Genomic DNA, 26648 nt, shown 5'->3' with positions numbered 1-26648 from the left:
CTGACACTGGATTTGACGATGCTGTCTGTGAGTCGTGACATGCGGGTAATTGCTGTAATAGAATATATACCTAGGTAGGTATTACTATGCAGGCTTCTCATCCTCCTCTCGCTTGTTAACCCACCTAAGAGGAACCTAAGAGGTACCTAAACTGCCTAACCATTGCCCCCTCCTCCTCTTCCTCCAAGCACAATCCCCCCCTAAGCAGGCCCTATTCCGGCCCCTAGACCATCCAACCAACCAAAGCCAGTCCCAAGTCCCCCCCAACGCTCGCCCGGCCCCAGTCCACACTGTCCACCCAAGTCAAACACACCCACCACCCAAACCTCTCCTCCTCCTCCTCCTCTTGCCTCTCCGTCTCGTCTTCTCTCTTTCCAACCCAACTTTGACCACCACCACTCTCATTTACTTGGCTGCTCTTCTCTTCTCCGTGCCGCTCTGGCATTCTTGTTTCTTATCCTACAACTCTCCTTCAACTACCTCATATCCTCCCCTCCCCTCCTCTTCTCCCTCTTCCTCATCCTTTTTTCTTCTCTGCTTGGCTTGCACTGCCGTGTGCTCACCTATTCGTTGCGCGTCTCCTCCTGCATCGTATACTGCAGATCTACAAGTAGCACAGCCTCGACACAAGCCTAACCCACCTCTTGTCGTCGCACTGCCTGCCCTACACCTACACCTATACCTATACCTACTCGCACCTTAATACTTCCTCAACATTTCCTCGCTCTCCTCCTCCCGTTGACGATCTAATTTCTACGGCCTACCTGTACTCGCTCACCGTCATTTCCTCGCCAGCTACTTGGGACGCACCTACCCTCCCACCCCCCGATCGAGACTCCTTTTTTTGCGAATCTCCACATCCACCGCCAGCCCCACACACTCTCCTGCGCAACGCTCTCTCTCCTCCGCCACGCTCACACGCACAAATAAACAAACACGGAACCAATTCATACCATTCGTTGAGGGGTCCCGCACCCAGGAACCAGTAGCCATGGCCTTGACCGAGGGCTCAAGGGCAAGGGCCTTCTGCACCCTCTTGAAGAATCTCATCCTCGCCGCACTTCTCTACGCTGTCATCTTTGGCATAATCAACTTGGTGAGCGACCCCAGTGTGGCCACGAAGGGCAAACTAGGAATCCCCGCTTTCCTCGACAAGACTGGCCCTACTGAACTCATCAAGACCACGAAAGCCGGCGTCCAGGTCAAATTCGCGAGCTCTCCCAAGACCGTTACCATCAACCCGCATGCCAATGTCTTCAATCGCCCCGTCAGCGCTGTTCACATCAAGGACGACTTCATGGGCCCCCGACCCCACGTGGATACCGAGGCCGACCTGAAAATGCTGGTGGAGGAGTGCAGGGGTACCTACGATGGCATTGAGAAGATGCGTAACGTTTTCGACTGCCTCAAGTTCTTCGCCGATGGAGAGGACCGCTACTACTCCCTTCCCAAGGAGTCTGCCCGCGCCAGCGCCCAGGATCCCCGCAAGGCCGAATATGTGAACGCGGATGGAAATAACAACTCCCTCACCAAGTACGTTTCTCCCACCGAAGCTGTGGCTGCCAATGGCTCCGACATTGGCACCTGCTCTGGACCCATCATTCCCTACCATGTATACTGGACTGGTCCTGCGACCTGGCGTGTTGAGGTCTTTGTCAAAAGTTATCTATACACTCAGAACCTGGCCTGCTCGCGCCTCTGGATCTGGCTCGACAGCGATAGGAATCCAAAGGCAGTGGACGATATGCTGAACAAGGATGCCCTTTTCGTACGCTTCCTCCCCCTTGTCCGCCGTGGTGACATCGTCTTGAAGGCCTGGAAGTTCCCCTCCCGAATTCCTCTCCCCAAGGATGACGAACAGAAGAACGGATATGGTTACTACAGCAGCCCGGGAAAGCCCAACATCAAGGGCGAGAAGACGGTCGCGGAAAACATCGTTGAAGATAAATCCGGACAGCAGTGGCTCGTGCTTACTCCGAAACAAATGACATTCCTGCCTGTCGCTGTCTCAGATGCTGTTCGATTCGTCGTGTTGCACATTCACGGTGGCGCCTACTTCGACATGGATGTATTGATGCTTAGAGATATGCGCCCTCTGTTACTACCAAAGGAGCACGCATTCGCAGAGCGATGGGCCGCCCATCCTCACCCAGGAGACTACAACACTGCCATCATGTCGCTCACTGCTAATTCCTCGATCTCCTCCTACTTGCTCTACGGCGGAATCCGTATGGGACTCAATTTCCATCCCCGAGTTCTGGGACGCATGGCCTGGAAGGACAACCGCGACCAGGAATTCCTCATGTTGGAGACGGGCGCCTTCGACCCAATCTGGACCGAGTTCAACTGGGACCGAGAGGGTCGATGCACGGTTCCGTGCCTGCGAGATTACGGCGCTGCATTCAAAGGCAAGAAGGGAGCATTGAAGGACGAGTGGGAGAGCTACGATGGCCCGCAATTGAAGGCTATCGATCTCGAAAAGTCACAGAAAGAGCTGCGAGTCCGTGACGAGGCTGAGGCTGATGGACCCGCGTCGACCCCCTCAAAGCTCATCAAGCGGGGCCGTGAGGATCAAGACAACGTGCCAGCTTCGGCAGCGGCGCCCACCCCGAAGGTCGAACACGCCGACTCTTTCCAGGCAACCCCAGATGAGGAGACCGAATTGCGAAAGGCCGGCGTGGTTGCAGATTACATCCTTGCCGAGGATAAGTTCCCGCCGAACAACCGTACATTGGAGAATTTCTTCCGCGGTGCCTGGACCTATCACATTCACAATCAGGTAAGTGTTGCATATTTTGCTGGTGGGTTGGCTTGCGTTCCTGCATATGTCGCGCCTATCAGCTTTTGCATATATTTTATTTTTTTTTCAGCTGTTCCGTGGTTCTCTACCAGCCGGACGCCAAAACCTCGGCCAATCACGATTAGTGGCTAACACGTCTTCTCACAGTGGCTGAAGCACCCCGAACCGTCGTCTTGGATCTCCATTCTCGAACATGCACACGATGGATTCTTCGCAGGCACTCGCACCAACATCTACGGTGAGAAGTGGACTGGCATGGACCTTGCGCCATACAACCATTGGCCCGAGTTTGTTTGAACCCGGCCAGCATCGCATTTACCTTCCCCCTTCACCGTGGTCGACACAAGACCACCGTCGTGAAGGACGCCGCTTCGCAGGTTTCGTCAATGAGAAGGACGATTCGTCACTTCTCATGAAGGACCTGCGTGGTGGTTTGCTCTGTTGTTCGAAGGACGAGTATCTTTGATCAATAGACGCGTACACCACATGATTGACGTTTCGCTTGCCGGAACCTCTGTGGCAATTTCCAGAGCTATCCCATTACTCGGTTGACGGCCATCACATATTCGGCGTTATCAAAGGATCAGGCGCCATTGTTCAGCGTCGGAGTTACATACCAGGATCTACAGACGCTTCATGCTTTTTGTCCGACTTCTTCTCATACCCCCATGATCACCAAATCATGTTTGTTTACATTCGCTTCTTGTGTTTTTATTCAGGGGAAACATTGTGAACTATGCTATACCCGCTGTTTTTTCTTTCGCTTCTTCAGGCTCGCACGCCAAATCCGGGGCTCAATGTAGAATGTCCGTCTCTCGACAACCTCCCCGGCCCCAGGGTTGGAAAGTCGAGCCTCGCATTGCCCCCTCATCCGCATCTCACAGGGGATTTTCACACACAAAAGAAATCATCATCATCATTCTATTCTACCACAACCACTAAACCCAAACCACGTTCCATTGGGTTCGGTCGTGTCTTCTCTTCGTCTTTTTGTTTTTCTATCAAGGAGATTCATTCACACGGCGCGCTTTTTTTCACTCACAAGTACAATAAAAGAATGACACGCGCTTCAGTAATAGGGGACCTCTCACGCCCCATTGTCGTGTCATGTCAGGAGGCGGGGTCGGAGGGAGAACGCTGTATAAAGTACATAGAAGGAAAAGTCGAAAGGGGCGTGGGGATGAGGGAAGACAGGGAAGATGGGGAGATTTAGTGAATTGAATTGAATTGAATTGAACGAAAGAAGAAGTGTCTTGGCCTGTGATGGGATGTGAAATGTTTGTTTGTTTGTTTGTTACCCCCTTCTGGTTACAGGTGCACTTGTGACACCGGGGCTTGGACATATGTGTAACAGATACAAGTTGGATAACAGACGTGATGGGGACAGTGTATCAAGTAGACATCAAGTGGGGAAATTTCAATTAAGTATTCTGATTCTCATTTACTCCTTCATACTCCCACGTCTGTCGTCCTATGAGGTAAACTGAACTACACTACATGACACAATTCCACCCTACTATACCCCCTCGTGCCCTTCCCACACCATCACAACGCGCACAACCACTCTTTCGCGAAAGATGCCGAAAACAAGAGCACACGCCGCCGCCGCCTTGTATCCGATGACCAAGACTATGAAAAACCTAAGGAAATGGAAAGCGTTCACAAATCAATAAGCGGCTCGTCGACGACCTTTTGCTGGGCGATGGCGGGCATCTGGTTCTGCGGGGCGGCGGGGAAGCTTTCGGGGCCGTAGCCGCCGGTTGCGTAAGGTGCTGGCTGCCATGGGGCTTGTGCTGGTTGCTGCTGTTGTTGCGGTTGCCAGGAGGGGGTTTGTTGGTATGATTGTTGTTGTTGTTGGGGAGGGTATGGCTGTGCGGTTGAGGCGGGTTGGGGGGGTGGCGGGGAGGTGGGCGCTTGTTGTTGCTGTTGCTGCTGCTGCTGCTGCTGCTGCTGCTGCTGCTGCTGGGGAGCGCGGTTGTAGAGTTCGGGGGAGGAGGGTTGTTGAGGGGGTGCTGATGGTTGTTGTTGTGGTTGTTGTTGGGGGGAGGCGAAGCTCTGGCTGCGTTGGACGGTGGGTTGCGGGGGGGCGGACGCGTCGCCGTAGTAGTAATTCGAGCTTTCGGCGTCGGAGACTGTGGATGGGGGTGCTTGGGGTGGGTAGGAGGGTTGGGATTGTGGTGGGTATTGTTGTTGGTTTGATACTTGGCGTTGGAGTCGCGGTGAGGCGTCTGGGGCGGAGGGTCGTTGCTGGTATGCGGGTGTGCTGGGTGGTCGTTGTTGTTGTTGGGCTGGTCCGGATGGGTATGAGGATAGGGTTGGGTAGGGTTGTGAGGGCTGTTGGTATTGTTCGTATGTGGGAGCGTTGAACTGGGGCGGGACTGAACCTCCTCTGTCGTACTGGGCCTGTGGGGCTGGTGTCTGATGTGGTGTAGATTGGTATCCGTAGTATGATTGAGGTCGGTCGTAGCTCGTTGGAGCTGTGTTGCCGGTGTAGTAGCCTTCTCCACCAGGGCCTTCCGCTTGTCCAGATCCAATGCTTGGATACAGTGAAGGTGCGGGACGTTGGGCACTCTGTGGGAGACCGTAGGCAGCTGATGTCTGGCTGTAGGTACTTGATAACCTCTCTTCGAGCATACGGTCATAGTAACGTACGACCGTCGAGAGTTTAGCGTGCAGATCAAGAAGTGTGTCTATAACGATGAGTTTCTGATACATCATAGCTTGCAGTCAGGGGAATCTTACCGTGCTTGCTCATTGTCTCGCCATATGTACGGGCCAGCTTTGGCCGCAGTTTGCCAATGCTTTCATACAGTTCTTGAATTTGGGGCTCGCGCAAAATTGTTCCAGGTGGTTGATGTTGTAGTCGATCCACTAACGTTGAGAAAAGGTTGATGTTCTCTGCCTCCACGGGTGTCAACTCGTAGTCATTTTTCGGTGCAACAATTGGGGCACCGTTCGAGGTCGAGCTTTGTTGACGCAGGGCGGCCGCATGCTTCTTCTTCTGTTCTTCCATATCAGCCAGCGAGGCCGCAATGGCTGCTTTCAGATCCGGGTCATCCTCCTCTTCTGGCTCTGCTTTCGATACATGGGATGTGGTTGGTTTGGTCTGCTGTAGTTGGGCCTGTGGAACAAAACCACCCCCGCTGTGACCCTTTGCATCCTCTAAACTCATTTCCAATGCTCGCTTCAGATCAGCGTCAAAACTATCCTCCACACGAGCGTTCCTCGGTTCCATGGAGCCTTGATATAATGTCTTAGCCGGCTTTGCTGCATCAAATCCTCTTGGGACAGGAGTCGCACGAGACTTGTCGGTCAGTTTAGCATGGCATCCATCGTCTACACGGACAGGCTCCATTATTCCTAGGTGCGGGAGGGGGATGGCCTTGCTTGAACAAGAGCCGCAGAAGACGTTTCCGCAGTTTCTGCAATGGTGTTTCCGGTTCGTAAACGTGAAGGGGGTTCGGCATCGCATACAAACGTCCGAGTCGGTCCATTCGGGAGGCTATCGATGAGGTTAGCATTGCGCATTTGATGCCTTATAGGAAAATCACTCACAGCACTGCTATCAAGCATACTGCTGGCAATATCGACCTTTGGTGGGAACCTAAATCCCTCGCGTTCCAGAGTACGATAGACCTCATTGATGTAAACGAGGTTGCTGCGGCCTTCAGCAGCACTGGCCCAAGATTGAATCAGCTCCAGCATTTTGTTCTTAACATCCTCGTTCGGTGCGACGCCCGCGGGAGCCTTCAGTAATGAGGTCAAATTGTCCATGAATTCGCGTGAAGCAATCTCGGTGATGAAATGCGCGCCACCATTCTTAACACAGGTATCCGTAAGCTAGAACCGGGATTAGCAGTGTGCCAGACTCCAGGAAGTGCTGGAAAGCATACATTCAATGCGCCTAGCTGTACGTTTGGGTTCTTGTTTCCTATCCTTTTCTTCAATGCGCGCATAGCCTCCTTAGGCTGCACTGTTTTGGAGCGAATGACGTCGGATATCTCGAGGTTGAGGGGCATGTCCTCCCTATGATCTCGTTAGCAAAGGTCCAACACTGAAAGGAGATACCGAAGATTCCGAAAGGGACGGCCGTACAAGCTCGAAGACGTAGCGCGCTCGATCTGCTCATCGAGCATGCTGTTGGATGAAGACCCAAACCAGCCTGCCATGATGCCTAGCGGTGTGGCGGTGGGGTTGGGGAGCCTGTATAGAGAGAACTATGCGTGAGTGTCGTCGCGAGGACCGCCGGAAAATACAAAATCGAGCCGTTCCTGGGGTTTTGTATGCCTTGATAAGTAATTTGGGTGTTGTGTTGGTTCCGCGGCGGAGTTACAGGTAGGAAGCTTTCCTGGACGTCGCGGGAGCTTCTTCGGGTTGGGCTTGGCTCCTCGTCATCCTCCGCCACATGCATCAATGCGCACTACCTTCCTGTTGCACACCTCACTTTCAATCCTCGTTAATACGCACTCTTCACAGATTCGCTTCACGTATAACCCTCTGAGACGTTGCCAGTGTACGATCCGCTCACTTTGAATCCTCCATAACGCTAGTATTCTAGGGTCACATTCGTTGAGTACCCTTATATCACAACCCTGGATCGCCGTTTCCCCACCCGAGAACCTAAACTCTACCCAATATCGTAGACTACGACCGTCAAAACCGAAGCCGCCTGATTCCTACTCTGTTACTACTCTGAATGCCATGAAAATCTTAGACAGGCGATGAGTGCAGCTGGTCCCTTACCCCCACCGCCCCCAGGACGACCACCAGGCACTGCCATGAATGGACATCCCCATGGCTCGAACGGTAGCGGTGATAGTTGGGCAGTAAATAATACAGTGGGTGGCAATAGAGGTTCAGGGGGCCCATCTCCTTCCGTTGCAGAAATATCTGCGGCTGCAGGCGAGAAGGTTAACGAACTGAAGCACCAGCCGGTATGTTGTCGCAAAAGGCGATCCGTGGGTTCACCCAACTTATGAGATACAGATCGCACGTTTGGTCGAGCTAGCGAGACAGCACTTTCACAATGCGAAACTACGATCAAACGGGCGAGAAGGCTTTCCCGCAACATACTGGGAGTATTTGATGGCGTATGAGCTTGTCGTCGAGGCAGTACCAGGGCACCGCGATTATTATGACAAGATCAATAACAGTCGAGGCCAGCTTTCACGCGATTACAAGGACCTAGTGAGGGTAAGCAGGACCCTGTATGCGTGGTCTGGTGTGGAGCTAACACGACAATAGGAAGTAAGGTCCAACGAGGAGCGATTCGTTCGCATAAGGGAAATTATAGCCAACGAAAACAAGCGAAATGGACTTCGTGGATCGCAAACATCCTCGCGCCCATCGTCAGGAGCCTCGCAGTACACCACCGCCTCGGTAGAATCTGAACTGAACAGCCGCCGTTTCTCAAGTAGCGCTATTCCAAAGCGCGACGATGAGCTTATGATGCCCAACGTACCGCTTCATGCGCCTTCTGGGCGTGCGCCCCCCTCTTCGCAGGCCGACGCTCCTCGCAAACCTCAAGTACACCCAAAACCACAATCATTGCATGGCCGAGCGCTTCACCAGAGTTCGGCCTCAATCAGCGGTCCGATCGACACAAATGATCTCGCAGCGAGATTCGCAAGTCTAAGAGGAACAGCAGCACCAATCAATACATCACCAGCACCTTCTGGACACAATGCATCCGTCAAAATGCCATCCCCCACAGACTACCACTCAAACCGACCCTTGGGACCTCGCGACATGCCGCCTCCTCCCCTATCATCCTCACGTGCCCCAACACATCCCCCGAAGCTGCCACTGGATACTAAACTTGCAGCTTCCATGCCTAAAGAGCCGAGTCCAACCTACAGTCCTGCCCGTAATCTTTCCCTTCCTGCCCATATTCCAGCTCCGCGGTCCACGGCGAGGAGTATGGTTGGCACGGGCGGTCGCAGCAATTCTCTAGCTGCGTCGTCGAGTGCATCGGCCTATGCGCCAGGCTCAAATGGAGATTCCGACTCTTATTTTCCTACACAGCCTATGAATGTGCCACCGGCACCAGCCAGAAGGACATCGGTCAACAAGCCTATGGAGCTGCAGATTACCGCCGAGAAACTGTATGACTATATCAGGATGTACAATGTGCTACTGATCGACGTGCGAAACCGTGAAGAGTTTGATTCTGGTCATATCTTTGTCAGGTCAGTCATTTGCATTGAGCCAACTGCTTTAAGAGACGACTTCTCGGCCGAGCAATTGCAGGACAGTCTCATAATCTCACCCGATGAGGAACTGGCAATGTTCGAAAGACGCAACGAGTACGACCTCGTCGTATATTACGATGAATCAACGAAGACACACGCGTTTCTCAACAAATATAATCCCAACGAGAGAGAACTTGCACTGAAGCGAGTGTACACCACTTTACACGAGTTCAACGCAGAAAAGCCTCTTCAGAGACCTCCAATATTCCTAATGGGTGGTATTGATGCTTGGACGGATTTGGTAGGCACACAATCATTGAAAATGAGTACAACAGCCGGTCAGGTTGCAAGTGGCCGTAATCAAGTTGCCAGGCCGATCAGGCGAGCCGCTGCGGCAAGCCAGGCCGCGAAGCTCAATCTACACAGACGACGAATGCGCGAATATGCGCCGATGGACGAGGATGAAGAACGGCAATGGCTTGAGGAGGCACGTAGAGGGAGGGTGGTGTTTGATCAACAAGATGAAGACTATGAGGATGACGAGCCCGCATCCCCAGTGTATCGCACCACTGAGGAATTTCTACGTCACTTCCCGGAAATCGATGCGCAGCAGTCCATGGTATATCCATCAAGGCCTCCTCCATCGGTGCCAATGAACGCACCCGCTCCATACGTTGCCCCGCCCATCCCACAGGCACCATCACGGCCTGCTCCTTCGGTCCCCAGGGTCAGCTACAGTGGTGTCCATGAGCGCCAAGTGGCACCTCAAGGGCGCGCTAATCAATTGCCAGTATATGTATCGCCCGGTCGCCATGGACAAATGAGACTCCACCGAACAGGACTCATTAACTTTGGTGTTACATGCTACATGAATTCTGTAGTGCAATGCCTCGCAGCCAATGCCGAACTGAGTGGCATCTTCTTGTCCCCAAGATATCTACAGGACATTCAACGAGATAACTGGAAAGGGACGAAGGGAATTCTACCGGAAGCTTATGCTACGTTGATCTCCAATCTTTACAAAGGAGATGTGAACAATCTCCGTCCAACAAGCTTCAGGGTAAGCGAATAGCGTTTTTCCACTGTGTTCCAATCTAATCATTTTGCAGAGAATATGCGGCCACTTCAACTCCCAGTGGGGCGTAGATGAACAACAGGATGCGAAAGAGTTTCTAGAGTTCGTCTTAGATCATCTACATGAGGATCTCAACTTGAAGTGGAACCGGTCGCCATTGAAGCAATTGTCAGAGGCCGAGGAAATGAGAAGAGAGTCATTCCCCCGGCCGTACGTGGCAATTGTTGAGTGGAGCCGTTACACCCATCGTGAGATGTCTGTGATCGGTCGTATGTTTGCTGGGCAGCATGCCTCCCAACTCACATGCACAACATGCGGTATCACAAGTACAACCTATGAAGCTTTCTGGAGTATAAGTGTTGAGATTCCGAGAAACCGGCCGGCAGACCTTCGTGATTGCTTGCGATCCTATTGCTCACCAGAAAGACTCTCGGGTGACGAAGTCTGGCGATGCCCGAGGTGTAAGAAAGACCGCGAGGCCATGAAGAAAATCACAATTACACGGGCACCGGATTCGTTGGTTGTGCATTTCAAACGATTCAGCGCTTCTCATACGGAGAGAGCACATAAGGTCCGGTCAGAGATTAACTTCCCATTGCAAGGCTTGGATCTCGCACCTTTCATGGAACCCTCGATCACTCCCGAGGACGAGAAGAGATTGATGACCATACCAGACGGTGCCTCATATTTGGCTAGCCTCAAACAGGATCCTGCCATGAATGGACCTTTCCAATACAACGCATATGCTGTTATCCATCACATTGGCAATTCACTGGGTAGCGGACATTACATCGCGCATGTAAAAGACAAATCTCGTGGCTGTTGGCGGCGCTTCAACGACACCAATGTCAACGACTTTGAGCCTGCAAATCTGCAGGGTATGGACCGTCTCCAAAGCGAGCGAGCATACATCGTTTTCTATGAACGTGAACGAGTTGCGTGATGAGCGCTATGAACTTTTCCAACACTCTTCATCTGCGGGATCTTTTGTACATAATTCCCGTTTCACGGAGGAACAGTGGCATTTAGCGGACATGTTCATGTCACATCTTAACGGCATATCAGGCGATATATTGCGTTTTTCACGAAGCTTGTTTCATCTTTTATTTATTTGAGTTTTGTTTCACCTGAGCGTTAAAAGATGCATTGTCCCACGGCGTTGGCTACATAGAGCAGATCCGGATGCTGCGTGGTGGCGTCATAAGCGACTGGAGATATCAGATCATCAAATATTTTGCCGACTCTAATTGAAAATTCAAACCTTTCAATCTTATGACTTGGAATCCTGCGAATGTAACATAGTAGATTACTGTGTACATCTGTGAAGAATAGCGAAGAAGAGTTTGAGGCTTGTCGTCACTGATAGGGCTATCTAGCCGAGATCGGAACCAACAGGACGTCCGTGCAAAACATTGTCGTCCCCAGGTTTATCTATTTTGACCGTCGCCCCACCAGATTCCCTCTTTCTCGACTCATAGCTTTCCACATCAAATCCTTTTTCCCTCCCAATTGACATTGTACACATATCAAAATGACGAAAGGACGCGTTTGCTTGGCTTACTCTGGTAGAGTTAACCTCTGAATACTTTTGTCATTGCGACTTAGTGTTCTTATCTTTGATTCCCGACCATTTTTCTGACCTGAGTCATAGGCGGTCTCGATACCTCTACAATCTTGCGATGGTTGATCGGTACGATATACCCTCCTACGATTTACTACCTTTTATAACATGGAACTATGTTCTGCTGTTGAAATCGATCGCAAGAGCTGACACCCTTTGAAGAACAAGATTACGAGGTCGTGTGCTTCCTCGCCAACGTGGGGCAGGAGGAGCCTTGGGATGAGGTCGAGAAGAAGGCACTCAAGATTGGTGCCCTCAAGATGGTCATTGTCGACCTGCAGAAGGAGTTCGTCGAGGAGCTTTGCTTCCGCGCTGTGCAGTGCAATGCCTCGTATGAGGGCAGGTACCTACTCGGCACCAGCTTGGCCCGCCCTGTCATTGCCCGCGCCCAGATCAAGGTTGCTCAGGAGGAGAACTGCCAGTTTGTGAGCCATGGTTGCACTGGCAAGGGCAACGATCAGGTCAGATTCGAATTGGCCTTTTACACTTTGCAGCCCACCATCAAGGTCATCGCACCATGGAGGTTGCCAGAATTCTGCGACAGGTTCAAGGGCAGGCAGGATCTCCTCGACTACGCTGCTACTCACGACATTCCCGTCACCAGCACCAAGGCTAAGCCCTGGAGTATGGATGCCAACCTTGCTCACTGCAGCTACGAAGCCGGTGAAGTCCTCCGAAAAGCTCGATGCGAGACCAAAGGCTAACAAAAATATAGGTATCCTCGAGGATCCTGATGTGTCTCCCCCCGATGACATGTGGACCATGACCGACAGCCCTCTCAACGCCCCCGACAAGCCAACCAACATCACCATCCACTTCGAGAAGGGTATTCCCGTGAAGGTCGTGACTCCTGAGAAGACCTACACCGACTCTGTGGAGCTATTCGTCGCTTTGAACAAGCTTGGCTACACCCATGGTATTGGCCGTATCGACATTGTCGAGAACAGGTTCATCGGACTTAAGAGCCGTGGCTGCTACGACTCCCCCGCCATGACCATCTTGCGCCTGGCCCATTTGGACCTCGAGGGTCTTGTCATGGACACCCAGGTTCGCAACCTTCGCGACCAATTCGTGTCTCACAACTGGAGCTACCAGCTATACAACGGCATGTACTTCTCACCTGAGCGTGAGTTCGTCGAGAACAGCTTGGTCTTCTCTCAGCGCCGAGTCAACGGCGAGGTCAGGCTATCGTTGTACAAGGGCAACACCTACGTCCTTGGAAGGTCCAGCGCGACCGAGAAGCTCTACTCCGAGGAGGAGGCTTCCATGGATACCCTTGACAACTTCAGCCCCATGGACACCACTGGCTTCATCGCCATCCAGAGCATCAGGTAAGCATTATTGATTTGTTTAGATTAGACAGAGCGGCTAATAGTTTTTCTAGGCTCAAGAAGTACGGTCTCCAGAAGCAGGAGGAGGGTGCCTTCAACAAGGCATAAACACTCATCGAGAATGCCATCTATGATTTACTAGTGCTATTGTTGACGATACCGGCGCAAAAGGCTGGAAAAAATACTATTAAAACAGATTCCCAAATGTAACATTATTATCAATACTTCTGTGCCTACGATCCTAGTTGCAACATCATTGCTGCTTTAAACATGTGTAAAAGAACGTTCGACAGTGACTGTTCAGCCTTTTGCTTTACTACGGCTCAAAAAGATAACTTTCGTGCCGAGATCAAAAGAGCCGTTGCTCTTGGACTTCTTCACATACAAAAGTTGAAACAGTTGAACCGTGGCCATAATTTTCAGATATGATTACGGGCAGCGTCAACGCAAGCTGCAAGCATTAACTAAAATTATCTCAAAATACAGGATATAAATTTATGCCCAAACCCAATGCCAACTCCCAAAATGCGAAACAGATCTTTGGGTATCATGTAATTCAGAAAACATCGTCCATATTGACGTCCTTTGCGCCAGTCGCTGCAGCCGCGGCCGTCTGCGTACCGATGACTGCATTGCCCGACGATTGGTTTTCCCTTGCCGGTATTTCCTCGTCGATGAAAACACCGAGTCCACCAAATGCTTCGCAGAGTGCTCTCGAATAGAATTCGTGCATGTCATAGCCGCCAGCGACATGACTCGGGTCGTCCTTGACCTTCGTCAACCACTCTACATCATAATCTCCCCGTAAAGTGTAAAGCTGCGGCTTGACACTCCAGCCGCCGTAAGGATCGAAGGGTTTCTCAGGCGGCGGTGGAACGTATTTCTTGAGGCCTTTGAAAGCGAAGCCGGTCTCCAGAAAAGCTTCGTCCAAGCTAGCCGATGGGTCTGGAGTGTTTCCTGATGAAGATGCCATAGCCTTGCGCTGTGTTCCACCCTTTTTAAGGACCACGCCGTGTGAACCGTCTGACGTCGTAGAGCTGTCGGCCTGGAATGAGCGTTTGACTGCGTTGGGATTCCTCTCAGCCTTTTGCGAATCCTCCCACAGCTGTAATTTCCTATTCGTCGCCTCCACGTCCACCCCAAGTATGAGGTTCCAGGTCACCTCTTCGGCTGTTTCTAGGTAGTCATTGTAGTCGCGGAGGGTCTCGAAGTCTGAAAGCTGCTTGTTAAGCCTGGAGATCTTTGTTAGTTATAAAACATAATGGCATGCTAAAAGTGTGACTTACACACGAGCCACCCGCTTTCTGATATCAACCTCCCTCTCCACCTTTAGGTCTTCAAAGGTTATCTTCCTGAACTTGACCTTCCGCAGCGTGCGCCTACACCCAGCGATTGGACATGGCGCCGGCCCATGCGAGAATATTCGATCCACACACGATTCGCACATCTTATGGTAGCATTCCGGATTCAAGAGAAATTGCATGTTGGGGTTCAGGTAGCGAGACGATTTGCAGACAGGGCAAATGTCTGAGGTAGTGTCAGCGCGAGACATTGAAGAGGAGGAAGAAGGCTGCTGAATGGAGAGATTGTAGAGGGATTTGGAGAGAGGTGACGCACCGCCATCTTTGGCCCCGTCGCCGGCGCGCAGGCCGGCTTTCGTCGACATGGTGTTGGAAGAGTTGTAATGGTGGCGGTGGTGAGGTGTCGAGCTTCACGCGTCCAGCTTCGAATCTACAATGGAGCTCTGGATGACTAATCAACGATAAGATACCAGTGATTTGTGACCTGTTCTCGTTCTATCAGTGAAATTAATGAATCGTTAGATATAAGAGACTTCTTCAGCTTGAAGTATCGGTCGAATACATGAACCCTCATCTTCTTCTGTCATGCATTGTTCACCTATTTGATACGTTCTGGGCCTAGCCGCGCCAAGACCTTGAAGGTCCGTTCTCATCTCGCATAAATTTTCTCACAGGACTTTTCTCCGACCTTAACCTTCCAACACAACTTATGGCTTCCACTCAACAGCTCTCGATGGACAACATCGAGCGAAAACGAACACAGCTTGAAGAGAATGTCACCAAGCTGAAGCAAGCACTGAGGCACTGGCAGACATGGGAGCTGGAGTATGGTTTCTTCAAAGAAGAAATCGAAAATGCGAGCAATCCTACTTCATCTGAGATCACCGAGATGGGCCGTAACCTCGAGGGAGAGCTTCTCACCGAGAAAGAGGTCCAAGATCTCCTAGGAAAGGATTCTAGGCGCACTGCTAACCAAGTCATTGACATGATCTCAAGGCGTATGGACTACGTTCAACAGAACATCTCCACAGTCGAGAAGCAATTAGATACAGCAGAGAAGCAGTTTGCTGGTGCTTCCATACTAACAGCACCTGATACAGAGAATGAGGAAGGGTTGCCTTTGATGGACATCGTGGAAGAGTTGGACGAAGAAGGGAATGTCATATCTGGGGAGGTGCTTCAGCCTGGGAAAGAGGCGCCAGAGCTCGTAGAGGCTTTGCGTAAAACAGGTATTGAGAAGCTGATGTTGAAGGACGAGGCGCCTGCACAGTCCATTAAGAAGGACAACATCACAGACGTTGCGACATCATCGACCCCCAAAACGCCAGTGGCTGCGGCCACGGACAAGGACGACGCATCAAGCCCTCGGCCTCCAAAGGCAAAGAAGTCTGTCTCTTTCAAAGACCAAAACGCAGAGGAAACTATTAAGAAACCAGTGTCCGCTGCGAAGGACACGGATCCCACGCCACCCTCAAAGAAGCAGACTCTGGAAGCCAATGGCTACAATGGGGATGTTTCAGACTTCAACTTCGCGCCTGGCTCGAAAGTCATCGAAGTTGATGATGACTGGAACGAGGTTGCATCCTATCCCGTCGTCCCGCAAGGCGACACACCCGAAGAAGCCGCATTGCGAAAGCAAATGTTGCAATACGGCCTGTCTGAAGTTGGAAATGTCGTCGCCGAGATTGATCTAGAGGGTCGAGATGATGATTACTCGGATGAAGATATGGACGATGATTATGATGAAGACTACGACAGTGCCGATGAAGAGGAAGACCAATACGGTCGCAGTACCAAACGGGAATTGAGCGACGATTATCGACAAAAGATGCAAGAGTTAGAACAAAAGCTCAACGCAAGAATGCTAGAGAACGTCGGACCACGTCCGGAACTATCTCCGCTTGCTCAATACTCAGATGATCTTCGCACACTTAGAGTTCGGAAGGATGAGGCGGACCAACAAGCAGACGGGCAGAACAACGAACCGACAGAATCGTCACAAAAGAAGGGTGTTCGCTTTGCGGATACCTTGGACATATCCGAGGCCCCGCAAGCCCCCATCGAATCAAGGCGCAATCTTCCCTCCACATCCACCACAACAATGTCAGAAACAATCATCGAACGGGTAGATCCTTCATCCCAGGCATCTCCTATGGCGCCATCCAAGCCCGCGAAGGTTTCACGATTCAAGAGTGCCCGTGCTGGTTCATCACAGGGTGGTTTCAACTCGCTTCCTATGCCACCTGCTCCAGTAGAGCAAGCTTTTCCAGCAGGACCCGAAGGTCGTACGCTTGCCGACTCTATTGTCGAACACGATGCCCATGGTACCAATGCTCAACCACCTGACGAGTTCGATCCTGCCTTGATCAAGCGTGAGGTCCAGGCTGAATACCACAAGATGCGAAACAAGATGATACAGCAACAAGGTGGCTTCACGCCGAGTGAAGAGGACACGGAGAACCCTATTGTGGAAGAGAAGGATGGCAAGACCAAAAGGGTCAGCCGATTCAAAGCGGCGCGATTAAAGGCTGAAGGTTTGTAAGATACCTCGAGGTAATCGAAGGGTGCCTGCCTCAAGTTTCTTCTCTTCTATTCGTTTGTGTGTATGATGTCGTGATGTCTTATGTGATCTATGGATCGGAACAGTTATGCCCGTGAGAGATGCTATTATCCATGCATCAGTCTCACATTTAATTAGTTCCTAGAGAAACTGGCGGGGATTACTGCCGTGAAAACGCTTGAACAAGTAGCTTTTCACGTCCTACAAAACGACCCCGCACATGCCCATCTACTTTGAAGTATTTAACTTAATCAATTTTATTCATTACTACTGCAATTCTTCTATGCTCGTGCTAAAACTCCCGGCGTTGGTATTTGTATCACTGCTTGCTGAAACGAGAAATTAATCGTTCGAGGAGCTACAGCCTGAGATCCAGAGTAGTTGCTGTGTGGAAGGCGGGAGTGGCGGGGCACCACTCACCTATGACGAACTTTCTAGACTAAATTTTGGCCGACCGAGGACCCTGCACCGCGCAAACATTCTTCCCGCCCGACTGGAAACTTGCAGCGCTGCAGTCCAAAAGACTCGACTTATATCCTTGTGAAACACCAAACTTCGCCTGTCTGATTGACCGGTGTTCATGAGCCTACGATGGACGACGCAGAGCCGGAGGAGCAGACTGCCCCCAAAGTATACCTCACGCGACTGAGGTTGGCATTAGGCCCATATGCAGTGCATTTCAGCAACCCGGGCTATATCAAAAGCGAGACTATGCGCATGCTCGACATCCAAGTGTGTAAAAAGACCCTCGATGAGACTCGGCGCAATTTCGAGATTCGGTAACTCACTCTGCGATCCTCACACATTTGGTCTTAATCGCTAACCCCGCCTAGAGAAGAACTCGGTCTCTCATATCAATTCTGGGATGACTCGGCCAGCGTATTGAAATCCGCGATCCCCTCGCTCGAACGGAGAAGCTTCGCGGCTCCAGATCCTGCCACTCCGGAATATGAGGGTCTTTCTGGGCCACTGATTGCGTCATTTTCTACAAGCCTACTCGCAGATTTGGAAAGATTGAACCAGGTCGTTGGAATTGCGCGAAATGTGCTCACAGTTGGAGAGAAGGCACAGAACCTGGCAGCAGATCGTTTATTTGATAAAGACATATTCACGTTGATCAACGTCTGCGTGCGGGTCACGGCTCGTGGCTACGATGGTGAAGCGGGCGCTCCAGATGAGGACAAATGGCAGTTTGTTATCAATGCTTGTGGGTACACTCTTGCCTCATGACTGAAGACTTACTGACATTCCATGCGCCAGACAAGAAACTGCTCATCACATGCCTGCAGTTCCTGAATAATCTGACTGGCCGGAACGAGCAACGAAAACTAATGCTTTGGATCGAGCTGTTCGACAGCCACCTTGATAACGAACTACCGAACTTTGCGGACATGAAGTACAAAATGGACATCTTCCCGGATTTGGATAAGGGATCCAAACCTCCGACTGAACCCATTCCAAGCGGGCAGAAGTCAAGTCGTGGTCCAGATGCCTTCAAAATCCCCCAACAACCTGCTTCTTCGCCGTTCCTTCTTTACATCGGAGAAATTGGAAATGAAATCAAAAAGTCTCTTGCACAGCGAGGGGAAAAAGCAGGTGCTACGGAGATAGCTGCTGAATGTCGACGGCGGTGGCAAACAATGACAGATGAAGAGAAGAATGTGAGTTGTGAGCACTCGATTGCTCTTGCAGCGACTAACCTCTCAAAGAAATGGAATATGCTCTATGGAGAGGTGGTAGCAAGGTATAGGGACGAGATCACGCAGTCGAGCGCTTATAAGAAAGTGGTAGACCAGCATGCAAAGAACGAGGAAAGTGTACAAGCACTTGCACAAAGTATAAACCAACTCCAGGTTGAAGTCGATCGAATGCGATCTGCTATCTCAACCCCCGAAGGCCACCAAGCCGAACAGTCATCCGCCGCGCAGGTAGAAGAGAAAAAGCCTGCAAAGCCAGTTGCAAAGCCAGTTGTCGACGACTCAATGTTGGACCCGAGCATCAGACGGTCATCCCCGGCAGGTGAGATCGATTTCCGCGTGACTTATCCGCCATCATTCGGTGCCGAGATCCTCCAGAATGGCAAAGAAGATTTGCTCAAACGTCTAGAGCCTGATCTAGATCGTCCTGCGGCTGCGCTGACATCCGATGTAGCCTCACCAACCTCACCTCCACCCGAAGAAGATGATAATGATGACGAGTATGATGACATACCCGGCGATGAAACGCGTGGTCTTCTCACCGATGTTCCTTTGATCCTTGGACCAACTGAGATTGAGGTCCTGCCTATGATCATCATGAGTGGCATCGTGGAACCTCCTGAGGGAATGCCTGGATATCATCCTGATCCTGCCGTGCACAATAGCATCAGGAGCATGCATGGCGTTCGTTGCCACCTCTTACTGGCACAAGACAATGGACGAAATCTTCTGCGGGAGCTTCTCATTTTCGTTGCTGCATGGGATTTGCGCGAGGAAGAGTTATACTTCAAGTTTATGATCAAGATCATGGAGGCAATATTGGCAAACCAGCTCCTTCCATTTGCTTATCACGCTTTCAGAGAGCCAGAGTACGTGTTATCCTACCTCTCCGTGACATCGCTGACAGTTGTAGTAGGTCAAAAGACATCATTTCACCAGCCCAAGCAGTCATCATGAAGCTACTTACCAACATCTTCCGCGCACGCCAAGCGAAACCTTCTGGCCTCCCTTCCAGCCATAATCCTTCGCAGGTCGACCAAGGCGATGCTCACATGGTCAACTTTCTACTCACCGAGTTCCGGCGTCATATTATCCCTCAGACATGTGCGCTGATCTTCTTACAAGGCCAAATTCGGGCTGGGCATGCACAGCCTGAAGATTTCCCTCTCAACCTATGGGATATGGAACGCATGTATGAAGGTGTTTATCAATACTTGGAGTTTTTCGCGATCCTGACCGAGCATGAAACCTGGAAAAATATGCTCAGCAATTGGGAGATCGTTAATGAGCTCGTCACCTTGCTGAAGGAATTGGATGCCGCTATCCCCAAAGGTCAATTGTCGATTCCTCCGCTCAACTCGGCTTCAAGGACCACCGCACCACAACATGGTGATATTGAAGACCCACCACCTGTCGCCGTCGAACGCCCTTACGACACTTCGGCCAATCCCAATGCGCCAGAGGGATATATGCCTTCGCCTCGACCATACATCGATGAAGCACAAGACGAACCATCGGATTTCGAGTGGCGAAATTTGAAGAAACTGGCTGTGCTTGTACTCTCCTCTCTTGTGTGGAAGAATCGCCAGGTACAGGATCAAGTTCGCCCATTGGGTGGAATCGAAGCCATTCTCAATTGCTGTAGCTACGACGAACACAATCCATATATTCGTGAACATGCGATCATGTGTCTCCGCTTCCTCATGGAAGGAAATAAAGAGAACCAAGATCATATCCGCGCACTGGACGAGTACCATGAAAAGGGCGATCCTTCGAGCCCAGCACCCGCCGATAGCGGTAGACCTAGCCTATCGCCAAAAATACAAGTTCCGGACGAAGTACTTGACCAGCAAGGCTATGAAACGTACATGGACAGCAAAGGACAAGTCATGCTAAGAAAGAGAGAGGTTAGGACTCCTGTATCTGGAACAACAGCCAAAGGAAAGGGCAAGCTGGAGACGAAAGACCCAAAAGACCTCGAACAATTAGTTCAACAAGTCATGAGGGAGCTTCCAACACGAGTGCAAGGTTTGAAGACCGATCCTGAGAAGGCGGCTGCCCTTGCAAAACTCGATAAAGGGTTTGACGGAAAGGGATGAAAAGCTCATCAATGCGACATTCATCAACTAGACACCCCTACAGAATTACGCGGAGGATGCCGTCCGCTAGCCACTCACCTGAAAGCATGCCACGCACTTGAGCTGAAGAGAATACCAACCTGAGACTTCTGAGACTTCTGAGACGAAAAAGATGGTTGGTCTAACTAGACCATCGCGGAGAGTAATGGCCAATGCACAAAGATATTTTGTTGCATTTTCGAGCTGCTATCGCTCGCAGAAAAGGCGCCTTTGCGACTAAGGGACAGAATTACCGTAGCATATGGCATATGTCAATGGACGCAGTCAAGCAAGAGGGTTGGCGGAGCCTCATCACAGACATTAAATGTATTGTAGTCACAATCCGTAGAAATGGGAGCTTTCTCTGCATCCATATTCGCTTTACATAGTGAGGATCTTTATATAATGCAACCCACTCTTGTATGCTTGAATGTTAAAGATGCACTTTGTGTTGTACATACTGAGCTTCGTCGCTTCGTGCCCTTGTCCAGGATTGGCTGCACCCGACAAGCCACATGGGACAAGACTTCAGCTCAGCTGAAGTACTAAATAGTACGTGTTGCACCTCCCCTCGCACTACCTCAACCCTTGAAATAAGGGTTGCCTCCCTCATGGAAATACGCAAAGAAGAGTATGACTTCGTCCTTTAATATTTCTCAGCCTCAATACAATCCGCTACACACATCTTGCAAGACCAGACGAAGCTTCCCAGCTCCATCCCAGCCGTCACAATGGTGTTGGTTAAAGACCGCGTGAAACCCACGCATTACCCCGTCATTCCCTTCCACATTCTACGAAGCGCCCAGCTTGTCTCGTCGCTGGTAGTAGCATGCATCATGATCTACTTCGTGAAAGAACTATCAACCGACAACTACGGCATCCCATGGACATTCATCCTCGTACGTCCCACACCTCTTCAGCCTTCCCCGAAGCCTCCACTAACTCCCACACAGCTCCTCGCAGTCTCCCTCCTAACAGTCCTCTCCCTCGCAACGACAATCGTCCTCCACTGTCTCTACGGCCTCAGCCCACTCCTCAACATCGCCCTCAACTCCATCCTCCTCGCGGTTTGGGCCGTCGGATTCGGTATGCTATCCTGGTGGAGCTCGGGAACATTGAAACATGTCTGCAACATGAGCAACTGGGACAGCGATGTCGGCGTGGCGATTTGTCGGATATATAAAGTGCTGTTCAGCTTCGCCCTGTGCGGGCTTGTCGCGACCTTGGGGGCGTTGGTATTGGATGTTAGGGTTTGGAGGACGGCGGGTGCGAGGGGGAGGTTTACGGCGTTGGGGCGTGGGGATGGGAAAGGGATGAGGGTGGAGGTTGTGGGTGGTGCGGATGGTGATGGTGATGGTGGAGGAGTTGAGTTGGGTGCGGCGGAGAATGCTGGGATGGTGGGTGGAAGGCTTGGGCGAGGTGGGAGGGAGGGATATGCGGTGCCACTTGAACAGTTTGATCAGGAGGATTCTAGTTACTATGGTGCATCGAGGAGGTGAAGAGATTGGTGGTGAAAAGAGAGAATACCACAGGTTAGAATAGAACTTCGAAAGGCGCCCTAGGATCAACGATTGCAAAGGATAAAAATATGAGATTTATGTTTTGAAGTTAAAAGCTCAAAACTTCATACAAATAAAAGGAAAAGGAAACCGCCTGGTATAAATTTACTCAATAATCAAAGTCTTCAAACACAACTTTTTTGCCATGCAACCAGGCCAAAATATTCTTCCTGAGCGACTTAGCTGCGCACAAATACCATGTATCCGCATCAACCTCCGTCAGATCCCTTGCTTCCAGTCTCCTTCTTTTGATTTGAACGCCCTCCTCGAACAACTTGGAAACTACGCTCTCGAAATTAAGTGGCGTTTGCGTACCCGTAAAGAAGATAGTCGTACATTTTGCGAGGGCAGGATGCCGTTTCAATGTGTCCACCACCAAATCTGCATCTGCCTCCCGAACCGTCCACAAAAGCCTAAAGCTTTCCGGCGATAAATCGAGATCCTTCAATGGCCCCAAAAGTGGAGTAATGCCCACTCCGCCCGCGATGAAAGGCGTCAATTTCCCTTTCTCCTGCACTATCTCAAACTCCCCTCCAATGCCGACGATTGGCACTTCGAAGCCAGCGCGCTCATTCTGTCGGAACAAGTAACCTGTCACGACGCCGACTTCCCTGATGGTGATGTCGAATTCCTCATCTTTTGCGGTTGAAGATCCCGGCGTGGATGATATCGTAAACGTGCGGACAAAGTCGTCGTTCAAACTCCTGGGATCGTCGTCTCGCATATGTGAGTACCCATAGTCCATATCTTTTGAGAAATCCAGCGCTACCCACTGTCCCGGTTTATATGAGACGCCTCCTTCGACAGAGAATGTGAAACGAGAGATCGTCGGTGTTATTTTAGTCTTTCTCACAAGTCGTGCGGTTTGATGGGAAGTTGAAAGTGATGATTTGATATTGCCTTCTGTGGCAAGTGTGCGTACCAGAGGGTTGTAGGGAGATGGCACCATCCTCTTTCCTCGGAATGGAAGGCCGGATTCGACGAACTTGGCCTCTTCTATCTTGATCTTTACGGCTAGGTTGCTGCCGGGCAGAACTTTTGCTGCTTCTGACAGCACCAGGATTTCCGTAACGCCAGTGATGTACAGAATGTCTCCAGTTTGGTAATCTGGGAAAGTAATGCCGACTCGAGGATTCATTTGAAGGTTTCCAAGCGTTTGGTAGAGTCGATTGCCGGAGTATTCGGGGTAGACTATTTCTGTATCAGAGAGCACACGCACAAAACCTTGTGGACCGCCACGATGGTTTGTGTCCATGTCTTCGGTAGTCGTGCTAGACAAGAAAAACATGTCTGACTTCAACACGAGCGCCTTTGCTTCCGCTGATAAAGATGCCGACGTCGACTTGACTTTCGATGTTACCAGGGCAGGCTGAATCTCATACTGATTTAGATACTTTGGGCAGTTCCCCAGACTTTGATCAACCTTGTAGACCAATTGTAACTGGTCTTGCTTGTCCGGACCGCCTTCGAGTCGCTCTGATCCGTCTTCGTACTCGACATCAACTTCACCGAGTGCGCCCGCAACCATGTGCCCGGCGATCTTCACTCGTTTCCTCGTCATGAGATCGATTGCTAGTCCAGAAAGCATTCGGTTGCTATTTTGAATCATTTCTCCCTTCTCGACACCTCCGGTCAGACTTTGCACCACCGGATCGTGTGCGCCATCAACAATCGTACGCGTTCCAATCATACCACCACCTAATGGCTGAGAGAATCCGGGATGACCACCCCATAGCGTAGTCCATGGCCGATCCTGAGAATCCAGAGTTCCGAACGCGAGGAGCGGTGCCCGTTGAAGCATGAATGACGCTTGGGCTGTGAGCGAGGTAGAGGTCGGATTGTCGTATTCAGGTACGTGAAGAAGTTCGTGCATTTTATGCTCACCATGGCTCCATGGCATGCCGATTGAGAATGCCATCGTGCAGATCTGGCGCTTTCGTTATTGTCTTCAAAGATGGTCAATGCTGTATCTTGATCGTTGTTTGATGTTGATTTTAATTGTTCTTTAGACTGGTCTCGTTCGATATATATGCTATTGGGGTTCACACCACGTCATGGTCTAGGCCCGATCTACGATATGGTAGGATCTCGCGTAGTTCTTTTTTCAACTTCAAATGTAGCAATGGGTGGTGTTGCAATTTGCATCAGCAGCAGTGCTTATGCAATGGCGTCATCCTCACATTTACTAATCACACAATGCGGCCGCGGACACCACACAATCGGCTTATGCCGATCGAAACATTAGCACACCGAAGATGCCGTTGATTTGAGTTTCTGATCTCGTAACTATTGGCACGTGTCTTGAGTGGGGCGGGATCTGATGCGGGGATGCGGAAGAGAGCTTGATCTGGCGTGTCTGGGTAACTACGGTTGTTTAATCGATAAGCGAGGGGTTCGCCGTGAACAATGTGATGCCGATGAGTTTCAGTAGACAACAACATCAGCCGATAGCATCCATGTAATCTTGATCTAAAATTCATCCTATAGCTACAAGAGACATCTCATCACGAGACGGATGACTGATGCTTTAGGATCAAGCCACGCTGATGTTGCGATAATATTCCTCAAATGGTTATCTACGACCTTCTATCAAAAGTTTCTCGGCCAACTATAGACGGCATATTCTCAAAGTACAAAGACTACAAAAACTTTAGGCCTGCGGGCACGGAATAATCTTTTGTTGGAGAGATTGGACTGCACTGGTAGCATAGACGTGGTAACTTCGTAGAACAAACGAATAGTACTCTAGTCAGCATAGTGAAAATGAGCAAGGGTTGAGAACCTACAAGCTGAACACAACAAATCGCTTTGTTTTGGTGATGTGTTGTTCACTTTACCGGAAACAATCAGCTGACTCCATTCATGGTGCATATTGCCATCGCCTTGTTTAAAGCTAGCCTAGTATTGTGTACGAACATGGTCATCCATATAGACGCATGGCTTCCTCAAAATTCCATTAAGGAATTGATTAATCACGTGCACTAGATCTTCCGCTGCTGCAATCCATTAGCCATATTCAGACTTGTACCGGCTTAATCTTGTACAAGCTGAACTTCACGGGGTCGCCTCTTCTCACGGTGCTAATCACTGCTGGCTTTGGGCCTCATCCTGCTCGAACTGAGTGTGCAAGATTACACTCGGTTCGATCAGAGCATTTTCAGTTTCATCTTATGATTAGGTATGGGACAGCATTTCGAACTTCAATATTCTTATATTCTCTTTCGCTAAAGACGTGCCCAATTACATGATTTGAGTCCAGCCAAATCAAAAACGATTATTACTACCTATGTATAAAGAGCCGAAGGTACATCTATGAATCTATCAGAGCCAGTCTGACCAGGGAATCTTCATCCTGAGAAGCCAACAAACCACTCAATTTTCGTTGCCGCCATTGAAACGCTTAAGGATGATTTGGTTACAGGGATGCAACGGAAGCCACGTTGGATAGCATGGATGCGACTTTGGAGCATATGGCGGGTAAAGGTCTGGGTACAATTTGGAATATCTGTATATCTCATCCGAAATCCAAAAGCATAGTCTTTCCAGCTCCACGAGATCAGTCGGAAGTTGTTCAAATTCGAGTTCTCCTAGACGCGCATGCATGAAACGAGCATACTTCTGCCGTAGATCAGCTGTGTCATAGTTACCCGCTATGTGATCGATTTTTTGACGTGGATCGCTCGCCACAATCCTCCTCAATTCCAATTTTGTGAAAGCTCGCATGATAATATCGTTGATTGGGTGGTTACAAAGCCAAAGTGGATATATGGGATGCGATTTCGGCGGGAAAGGTGGCAGGTTGAAGATTCCCGTCGTCCAATGAAACCAGATATACTCGCACATGTATATGCTAAGTTCTTCTTGTTCTACGAGGGACTTGGGGAGTGATTCGTCGTTGGCGAGATCTTCACCGCTTGCTTTGAAGTAATGCGGATACCGGGCGGCCACCTCCTCTTGTGATCTTGGCTTGTATTGGGGCATCTGGGGGATGTAGTAACCGCATAATTTGCTTCCGAATGAGAGAGATGGGTAATGCTTCTGCATGTATGCGAAATTTGCTTCCTTGGACAAAGGTATGAAGGGGTAGGGGAACACTTCCCAGTTCCAATTGAATCCTTCCGAACCTGGAGTCGAGCCAAGTTCACTGGCAAACCTATTCGCTTTTGCATGCATCATAGATTCGTCCAAAGGTTGGGAAGAGGCCTGGACCTCGCCGTTTGGAAGCACCGCATTCGGTACAGGTGCACTTGTGCTTTGTCCGAATGTTTCCCCCATTGTATCATTATCTAAGGTTATAGTTGCATCATCGGGGAGCGCGTTCATTAACTCGATATATAACAATTCGTGAAATTCATCTTCGAAATCCATGATGATTTCAAAATGGATCTTTGCAGTT

At 50.4% G+C, this 26648-nt stretch overlaps 11 protein-coding genes across 11 annotated transcripts; 7 read left to right on the top strand and 4 right to left on the bottom strand.

The window, feature by feature from the left end:
* Positions 1-847: 847 nt before the first annotated feature.
* On the top strand, positions 848-3317 carry BU24DRAFT_78349 (uncharacterized protein). Its single transcript, XM_033534632.1, has 2 exons — positions 848-2779; positions 2948-3317. The coding sequence occupies exons 1-2, from the start codon at positions 992-994 to the stop codon at positions 3095-3097; spliced, it is 1938 nt and encodes a 645-aa protein (XP_033377910.1). The 5' UTR covers positions 848-991; the 3' UTR covers positions 3098-3317.
* Positions 3318-4054, top strand: BU24DRAFT_78345 (uncharacterized protein). Its single transcript, XM_033534631.1, has one exon. It carries the CDS (start codon positions 3537-3539, stop codon positions 4011-4013), a length of 477 nt encoding a protein of 158 aa, XP_033377909.1. The 5' UTR covers positions 3318-3536; the 3' UTR covers positions 4014-4054.
* A 156-nt stretch (positions 4055-4210) lies between these two features.
* Positions 4211-7104, bottom strand: BU24DRAFT_380063 (ubiquitin binding protein). Its single transcript, XM_033524710.1, has 5 exons — positions 6896-7104; positions 6694-6826; positions 6356-6640; positions 5543-6302; positions 4211-5490 (listed from the first exon to the last, which is right to left on the bottom strand). The coding sequence occupies exons 1-5, from the start codon at positions 6967-6969 to the stop codon at positions 4460-4462; spliced, it is 2283 nt and encodes a 760-aa protein (XP_033377908.1). The 5' UTR covers positions 6970-7104; the 3' UTR covers positions 4211-4459.
* Positions 7105-7223: 119 nt separating this feature from the next.
* Positions 7224-11327, top strand: BU24DRAFT_380061 (cysteine proteinase). The gene is made up of 4 exons (XM_033524709.1): positions 7224-7734; positions 7787-7993; positions 8045-10051; positions 10101-11327. The coding sequence occupies exons 1-4, from the start codon at positions 7522-7524 to the stop codon at positions 11007-11009; spliced, it is 3336 nt and encodes a 1111-aa protein (XP_033377907.1). The 5' UTR covers positions 7224-7521; the 3' UTR covers positions 11010-11327.
* A 10-nt stretch (positions 11328-11337) lies between these two features.
* On the top strand, positions 11338-13220 carry BU24DRAFT_428460 (argininosuccinate synthase). Its single transcript, XM_033529488.1, has 5 exons — positions 11338-11631; positions 11718-11756; positions 11850-12350; positions 12403-13018; positions 13072-13220. Exons 1-5 carry the CDS (start codon positions 11598-11600, stop codon positions 13124-13126), a joined length of 1245 nt encoding a protein of 414 aa, XP_033377906.1. The 5' UTR covers positions 11338-11597; the 3' UTR covers positions 13127-13220.
* A 203-nt stretch (positions 13221-13423) lies between these two features.
* On the bottom strand, positions 13424-14708 carry BU24DRAFT_401389 (CDK-activating kinase assembly factor). The gene is made up of 2 exons (XM_033525491.1): positions 14305-14708; positions 13424-14250 (listed from the first exon to the last, which is right to left on the bottom strand). Exons 1-2 carry the CDS (start codon positions 14682-14684, stop codon positions 13575-13577), a joined length of 1056 nt encoding a protein of 351 aa, XP_033377905.1. The 5' UTR covers positions 14685-14708; the 3' UTR covers positions 13424-13574.
* A 148-nt stretch (positions 14709-14856) lies between these two features.
* BU24DRAFT_428458 (uncharacterized protein) lies at positions 14857-17150 on the top strand. Its single transcript, XM_033529487.1, has one exon. The coding sequence runs from the start codon at positions 15029-15031 to the stop codon at positions 16859-16861; it is 1833 nt and encodes a 610-aa protein (XP_033377904.1). The 5' UTR covers positions 14857-15028; the 3' UTR covers positions 16862-17150.
* A 320-nt stretch (positions 17151-17470) lies between these two features.
* On the top strand, positions 17471-20675 carry BU24DRAFT_437179 (uncharacterized protein; the record flags this gene model as incomplete). The annotated part of the gene is made up of 5 exons (XM_033530195.1): positions 17471-17658; positions 17713-18086; positions 18140-18540; positions 18589-19445; positions 19493-20675. The coding sequence occupies 5 exons, from the start codon at positions 17471-17473 to the stop codon at positions 20673-20675; spliced, it is 3003 nt and encodes a 1000-aa protein (XP_033377903.1).
* Positions 20676-21518: 843 nt separating this feature from the next.
* On the top strand, positions 21519-22378 carry BU24DRAFT_428456 (uncharacterized protein). Its single transcript, XM_033529486.1, has one exon. It carries the CDS (start codon positions 21530-21532, stop codon positions 22190-22192), a length of 663 nt encoding a protein of 220 aa, XP_033377902.1. The 5' UTR covers positions 21519-21529; the 3' UTR covers positions 22193-22378.
* On the bottom strand, positions 22279-24558 carry BU24DRAFT_428455 (oxidoreductase-like protein). Its single transcript, XM_033529485.1, has one exon. The coding sequence runs from the start codon at positions 24168-24170 to the stop codon at positions 22362-22364; it is 1809 nt and encodes a 602-aa protein (XP_033377901.1). The 5' UTR covers positions 24171-24558; the 3' UTR covers positions 22279-22361.
* A 1066-nt stretch (positions 24559-25624) lies between these two features.
* On the bottom strand, positions 25625-26620 carry BU24DRAFT_467924 (uncharacterized protein; the record flags this gene model as incomplete). The annotated part of the gene is made up of 1 exon (XM_033532485.1): positions 25625-26620. One exon carries the CDS (start codon positions 26618-26620, stop codon positions 25625-25627), a length of 996 nt encoding a protein of 331 aa, XP_033377900.1.
* Positions 26621-26648: the final 28 nt, after the last annotated feature.

The sequence above is a fragment of the Aaosphaeria arxii genome, assembly GCF_010015735.1.
Source record: "Aaosphaeria arxii CBS 175.79 unplaced genomic scaffold BU24scaffold_13, whole genome shotgun sequence".
Taxonomy (NCBI): domain Eukaryota; kingdom Fungi; phylum Ascomycota; class Dothideomycetes; order Pleosporales; genus Aaosphaeria; species Aaosphaeria arxii.
This window is presented reverse-complemented; position numbering and strand designations above follow the sequence as displayed.

Coding starts and splice junctions, on each gene's coding strand:
- BU24DRAFT_78349 (XM_033534632.1), top strand. CDS start 992: ATGGCCTTGACCGAGGGCTCAAGGGCAAGGGCCTTCTGCACCCTCTTG. Junction 2,780..2,947: donor CCTATCACATTCACAATCAG/GTAAGTGTTGCA, acceptor GTCTTCTCACAG/TGGCTGAAGCACCCCGAACC.
- BU24DRAFT_78345 (XM_033534631.1), top strand. CDS start 3,537: ATGCTATACCCGCTGTTTTTTCTTTCGCTTCTTCAGGCTCGCACGCCA.
- BU24DRAFT_380063 (XM_033524710.1), bottom strand. CDS start 6,969: ATGGCAGGCTGGTTTGGGTCTTCATCCAACAGCATGCTCGATGAGCAG. Junction 6,641..6,693: donor TACAGCTAGGCGCATTGAAT/GTATGCTTTCCA, acceptor TCCCGGTTCTAG/CTTACGGATACCTGTGTTAA. Junction 5,491..5,542: donor CGAGACAATGAGCAAGCACG/GTAAGATTCCCC, acceptor TCATCGTTATAG/ACACACTTCTTGATCTGCAC.
- BU24DRAFT_380061 (XM_033524709.1), top strand. CDS start 7,522: ATGAGTGCAGCTGGTCCCTTACCCCCACCGCCCCCAGGACGACCACCA. Junction 7,735..7,786: donor ACGAACTGAAGCACCAGCCG/GTATGTTGTCGC, acceptor TATGAGATACAG/ATCGCACGTTTGGTCGAGCT. Junction 10,052..10,100: donor TCCGTCCAACAAGCTTCAGG/GTAAGCGAATAG, acceptor ATCATTTTGCAG/AGAATATGCGGCCACTTCAA.
- BU24DRAFT_428460 (XM_033529488.1), top strand. CDS start 11,598: ATGACGAAAGGACGCGTTTGCTTGGCTTACTCTG. Junction 11,757..11,849: donor AATCTTGCGATGGTTGATCG/GTACGATATACC, acceptor CACCCTTTGAAG/AACAAGATTACGAGGTCGTG. Junction 12,351..12,402: donor TCACTGCAGCTACGAAGCCG/GTGAAGTCCTCC, acceptor ACAAAAATATAG/GTATCCTCGAGGATCCTGAT.
- BU24DRAFT_401389 (XM_033525491.1), bottom strand. CDS start 14,684: ATGTCGACGAAAGCCGGCCTGCGCGCCGGCGACGGGGCCAAAGATGGC. Junction 14,251..14,304: donor AGAAAGCGGGTGGCTCGTGT/GTAAGTCACACT, acceptor AAAGATCTCCAG/GCTTAACAAGCAGCTTTCAG.
- BU24DRAFT_428458 (XM_033529487.1), top strand. CDS start 15,029: ATGGCTTCCACTCAACAGCTCTCGATGGACAACATCGAGCGAAAACGA.
- BU24DRAFT_428456 (XM_033529486.1), top strand. CDS start 21,530: ATGATCTACTTCGTGAAAGAACTATCAACCGACAACTACGGCATCCCA.
- BU24DRAFT_428455 (XM_033529485.1), bottom strand. CDS start 24,170: ATGGCATTCTCAATCGGCATGCCATGGAGCCATGGTGAGCATAAAATG.